We start from the raw sequence: 5,914 nt of genomic DNA, 5'->3' as shown, positions 1-5,914 counted from the left end.
CCCCGCCCTGCCTCGCACCGCGCCGTGCCGTCCATTTTCGACAACGCCTCGGGTAATTAGCGACTTCTGAATCTCGCGTGGCTCGCGCCGCCAGGATCGATGAACCCAATGGACCGTGGCGACTGCGGCCGAACGGATTGGGGGTCGCACTCCACACAAATCGTTCCACGATTCTTTCTGAATGTTGCCATTTTGCAAAGATCAAAAGATCAACAACAACCCAACAGCCTAAACAGGTGATTATGGTTTCAAAACAAACAGGTAATTATGGTACTTTAGTAGAAATTGCTGTCTTAATTTCGCTTAAATGCCCCAACTTGCGCACTATACTTTTCGTCATTGGGGTCATACAAGTCGTTTTGCGGACGCCCTTTTTTCGCACCAGATTGTGTGTTTATTGCTGACGAGCCGCCGTTTTATTTTAGTGGTGTTGGCGCCCGCCTCTTTACGACGGCGGCGAATCGCCATCGTGTGTTTGTGTGTCTCCGTGTTAAACAGCAGCGCCTTACCCATAGGATATTTCCAGCCGCAACATAAAGTGCGCGACGCCCTCGGAACGCTCGCGGCCCGACCTCGGGGCGTGCTCGGCGGCGTGGCCAGGTCGGCGACGACTACCGCACGGTGGAAGTGGACAAGCAGGAGTCGGCTCGCCGCTGGCGCGGGTCCAACCTCGGCGACCTCCTGTACGAGGGGCGCGGGGCGCGGGGGCCGGTGGCGGGGCGGCCGCGCGGTGCCCCGGGGAGGAGCCACTCGGCGCACTGGAGGAGGGAGTGGGACGGGAGTTCGACTTGAAGCGACGCGTTAGAGCCCCCCTCCGCCCGGACGGGCTGTTGCATCGCGAGTTTCCGAGACCACCACCTCGTCCTCGTCTACCACCATCCTTCATTCGACGTTCACCACCAACTACTGCCGCAAGGGCACCATAAGAAGTGCACGGGAGCTCACCCCATCCGACCCGCGTCTGCCCCGTTTGTTTGGCGGGAAAATATGAAAAGTCGGTCGGTCGCGCCGGGGTGCCACCCACCCACGTACGCGACGACGGGCCGGACGCCCGCGTCCTGTCCGTCCGTTTGCCCGGCAGGCACAGCAGGAGGGGGCGTCGTCGCGCTTTTTGGTCGCGGGTGCGGTGTGGTCGTGGTCGTCGTCGTATTTTGGGAAGGCGTCGCTTAGAGGCGATGCGCGCGGGGAAAACCCCTACCACCCCGCGGCGACGTCGTCGCCACCGCCGCATGGGCCAGCGTCGCGGGGGCTTTTCTTCAATCAGCGGAACAGGCGCTCGTTTATATGTGCCGCCCCAGCCCCGCCGCGCCCCGGCCCCCTGACCGCGGCGGCCTGCGCGGGCCGGGATGTGTTGGCACGTCGTCCGAAACGAGATGATGTGGGGGAAAAAAAGCAAGAGTGCGCGGCGGTGGCGGCGCCCTGCGCTGGGCTGGTGGTGACGTCGGTGGCGAACTCGTTGGGGCGGAAGAGAGCAGTTGTGGCCGCGGCTGCTCGCGGGCAACCCGCCGCACACATCAACTTGTTTGGAGGACGCCCCCATGCACTCGTCGCATTTCCCCCTTTTATTTTTGTTATTATTTATTCAGGAAGTGGAGACATCGTACGGACGCTCCGACACCTGCGGTCGCGGTCACCTAGTCGGAATCGAGTCGATCTCGATTCCGTTTCTTTCGGATGGGGTGCGGGGGGTGAGGGGTCATCTGGGCGATTTCGATGTACCACCGCGGAATCGACCGTCTTTTGGACAACGAGCTTGCGCCGTCGCGTTGGCGGCGTCAGCTCGACGAACCGTTTAGGCACGGTTCCCCTAATGTGAGAGTGAAACGACGTTTTAAACGGCGGCAATGCCCGGGCCGGGCGTTGCTCGGTGCGCAGCGCGGGGGGCTCAAGTTACTGGCGACGCCCCGTGCGACCGACGCCTTCCATAATACGGCCCGGGGCCCGGGCCAGACGGGTCGGCGCCGCGCCGTCTGAGGCCACCGCGCCACCCCTGGGCCTGGGCCCTGGGCGCGTACCGGGACTATTTCAGCGGCCGTAAATCGCTTCCACAGAGCGTCGCCGCCGCCCGCGCCGGCCCGCGCCGGGGCCGTGCTGGGCTGCCCCTCTCCCCGCTACAAACGTCGAGGCGACGTCGACGACCCGCGCGCTGGCCGTTCGCCGTTGGCGCTGCGTGCGAGTATTACAGTGGCCTATGGCCGATTTGGCCGTTAATCGGACGTCGACCAACCGGGTCCAGCCGCCGGGCGAGCAGCGTGGTCCTCCCGGTCCCCGTCACAACACGGCCGCTCAGACGCCCCCCCCCCTCCCCCGTCCAACGGCTGCACTTGCGGCCCGTTTGTCACGTGTCTGATTGTGTCTAAATGCGCAGCCAGGCGGGAGAGCCCGGCTCACCCGCGCCAACCACTTTCGCACTTTGAACACGCATCGCCGCCGCCGCACAGTAGCAGGGCCCGCCCCGCACCCCCGCACCCCGCCGTCCCGGGGGGCGACGCGCAAGTGTAACGGACGACGCACAGGTGTCTAGCCGCCCCGCCGGCCCCGAGGGCCGAGGGCGTGACGCGAGGGCGTGACGCGCGAGCGTGTGCGCGTTTTGAGAGGTGTGATGCATCATTGTAAAACAGCCCCCGTGTCCGGTGCCCCCCCCCCTCTCTGGTGGTGGCGATGTTGCTGCATCTGCAAGATGGTTGCCAGACTGGTCGCTGCAAATTAAGTGAGATCGAAGTCGCAGGTTCGGCGCGACGGCGAGGGCGCATGTGGGCAACACGTGACGCGTGTGCGCTGTTGTGGTTCTGGCAGCGGTTTGCTGCCATCGGATTGCTGGCGGCTGGGGTACATATCGCTGCCCCTATAACGTGCCCTAAAGAAATGGGTGTGGTACAGCCAGCCATCATGGTCTTCTCAGTGGGGTGAGGGAGGACCTCCATTAGGGGCTCAAAGGGGCCCGATGATACTTGTAGGGTATATAAATCCTACCAGTCGCTATGATGGTCCAGAACCTGCATGATATTTGCACCCCCTCTTGTGCACGACCCCCGGACACGTGTGGGGTGCGATGAGCGTTCTCTCAGGGACGACGACGGGGCAGCGCTTGCGGCGCGCGCGTAGGCGGGTCGAGGTGTGTTGTGTTTGTGTGCGAGTGTACTGTATGTGGGAGAGAGAGAAGAAAGTAGTCGGAGGTACACACTCTGTCATTTGAAACGGGATGGTTGGCGGGCGCGGGGAGTGCGCGGCCAACCCACCCGCGGCCGCCAAGCTAAGACGGACGGCCCACTCCCCGTGTGCACCGCGTCGAAGTAGAGGTGGAAGTAGTCTTCTCCCTCCAGGCGCCCGCGCCGTGCCCTGCCAGGCGTCGTCATCGCCGACAACCAGGGCCAGAGAAACTGTCGCACTGACCTAGTGCTCTCCTCTGCCGCCATCCGCTTTGGATTTACTGATTCATCACCAGGCTTTTGCGCAACCCGCCCGCCCCCATCCCCCCACCCCATCTCTTCCTATCCGGCGCCCTGCAAATAACCGAACTCCCCGCGCTCTTTATTGGCACCATGCGCTTCATTTGGCACGGTGGCCGGGGGGAGGGCAGGAAACGCTCGAGGTGCGCACCATGCTTCATCCTCACCTACTCAAACGAGACCCTCCCCCTCAGGGCCAGCCTAACACTGCCAACTCGTCTTTCAGCCCGCACCGCGCCACAACCAGCGACTCCTGTAGGGCTGCCGCTCTCACTTGTTCCACGCGTTATCACCGCTCCTCGTTCGGTCTGATCTGATCCCGCTCCCGCTCGATCCTTGGCGTGCTCTCTGCTCCCGTTGCGCCCGGTATATTGCGCTATGGTGTATGGTATTGCGTTAGAGCCCCCCTCCGCCCGGACGGGCTGTTGCATCGCGAGTTTCCGAGACCACCACCTCGTCCTCGTCTACCACCATCCTTCATTCGACGTTCACCACCAACTATTCGTTACCAACCACTCCACACCAACCACGTTATCTTTACATTACAATCGTCCCTTTACGGTCTGGTACCGTATTTGGAATTTACAGTGAGCTCCGTAAGAATTCCGTATTTTGCCTACGGAATTCTTACGGAGCTCACTGTAAATTCCAAATACGGTACCAGACCGTAACGGGATGATTGTAATTTAAAGATACGGACTTGTCCGTTCTACTCCAAATAACGGTGCACCCCAAACATTTTTCCCGTCAAATTAAATATTACATAAATAATAATTGAAACAAATAAACAGTTTAAACAATCGGGCTCTCTATAGAGTTTCATTATTGCCTCTTGTGCCTCTCGCGCAAAACCATAACTTACCATAACTTAGCACTCTCTTATCTCTCAAAATCCAATTCTTTTGACTTATTTATTATTTTTCCTACGCAATAAGTCAAAATTTTACGGAAAGACTTACGGTCCCGATATCGCGATAGAGATGAAGGCCACCCAAAGGCACCCCAAAGTCGCGTGCTGCCGTTGCTGATGAAGGAAGCTGCCCCCGCGCCGTGCCTTCTGATGACTCCTCCTCCCACCACCTCGTCCTCTCGGCCTGTGTGCATCCTTTATCCTGGTCGTATTCCTGCATCGCTGCATCCCCGACTTCACTAGAGAGGAACAGCGAGGGAGGAGTGGGGGGGGGGGGGGGAGCCGACCTCCCTCCGCACTCTCCTCTCTTTCGTAACCGTCAGGACGACGGCTGGCGCTGAATTTTTCATCGCGGTGGTCAAACACGCCCAGAAAGCGGCAGCTCTATCTTATTATAACGTCCCTTTGACGTCTGTGCTACGCTCGTGGGGGCTATCCGACGTGCGGGCGGGACGAGCTGCTAAAGTGGGGGGCCGTACATTTATTGGTGGGTCTGAAGGTGCCTAGCCTATGGACCTCGGCCTGTGCGCTGGACGAGGGTGTATCAATTTTAAATCAAAGAAGTTGATTTTTAAAGTCTCCTTAATATTCTTTGAAAAGTATACACTGGAAACAGAAGTGCGCCGGAGCTAAAAGATTTCGCCCTGGTCGTGCTTCGAAGCGACTGTCCCGCTAGGCCGCTAGGCCCGACTGCCGGAGCGTGAACTCTAGGCAAAGGTACGTCCCCGGCAGCCTTTGCGCAGCCGTAAAGGTGGCGCCAACCACAAGATGATGTTGCTGCCCTGACGAAGTGCGCGAGGTGTTTCTCAGGCGGGGCCCCTGCTCCTCCGGCAAAGGTGCCCCCCCCTCCCCCCTACAGCGCGCGCTGGGCCTTGCCCCTCGCCAGGACGCCTCCGAATAGGTGCGTGTGAGCGCGAAAAACGTGCGCGTCCGCGGGCGCATAGTAAATTGTGACACTGCGCGGGGGACGCGTCCGAGGTGTCGAGGGTATTGAGGCCAAGCAGTGGGCAGGGCGGCGCGTCGCGACGGGCCACCAGGCGGCCCCGGGAGGAAGCAAGCGCTGGCGGCGCGGAACACTCACGCCCAGCTCCATCAGCTTGTCCGCGGGGCCGTCGCGGAATCACATCTGACGCGCGTCTATCGTGCGTAAAATGTTTGGCCACGAGGGAAGTTAGAGGAGAGAGAGCTGCTTTACAGTTGAGATGACAGAGTGCTTTGCCCCTAGTTAGGTGGAGCCAACTTAAACAAGTCGATTTGCTTCTCCTCCCGAGGGACCTCGCTTGCTCGCAAGGAGATGATATCTCTCCCGTTTATTATCACCTTTTATTTCTTTCTTTTATATTTTCGCCGGTGTATGACAGACGGGATGCCGTGGAGTGACTCACCCTCCCCTCCGCGCGCCGCGCACGGGCCAACGATTCCATGTCTGGAAATGGTCCACCGGCGGTGGCGGCAAGGCTCATCGACAACATCAAGATGTTGGCCGGTCCAACGGTCTGCGCCCCCGCAGCCCCCATCACGTTAATTCACCAAGCCTCCGTGCCCCGCCCCGCCC

General features: G+C 60.3%; 1 protein-coding gene across 3 annotated transcripts in view; it reads right to left on the bottom strand.

Moving 5' to 3' along the window:
* Positions 1 to 5,914, bottom strand: part of LOC113214931 (cAMP-dependent protein kinase catalytic subunit 3) — a 43,711-nt gene that overhangs the window by 13,148 nt on the left and 24,649 nt on the right. The window contains exon 1 of one of the 3 annotated variants that reach the window (XM_052264222.1): positions 510 to 528. The exons of the other annotated variants lie outside the window; for them this stretch is intronic. Within the exon in view, the coding sequence (XP_052120182.1) occupies positions 510 to 513 (4 nt within the window). The 5' untranslated portion in view covers positions 514 to 528. Of the gene's footprint in view, positions 1 to 509; positions 529 to 5,914 lie in introns of those variants that run through there. 3 annotated transcript variants of the gene reach the window in all.

Source organism: Frankliniella occidentalis, unplaced genomic scaffold, assembly GCF_000697945.3.
Source record: "Frankliniella occidentalis isolate FOCC.00 unplaced genomic scaffold, Focc_3.1 Scaffold17, whole genome shotgun sequence".
NCBI classification, from domain to species: domain Eukaryota; kingdom Metazoa; phylum Arthropoda; class Insecta; order Thysanoptera; family Thripidae; genus Frankliniella; species Frankliniella occidentalis.
Note: the sequence above shows the minus strand (reverse complement) of the source record. Positions and strands in the feature narration are given on the sequence as shown.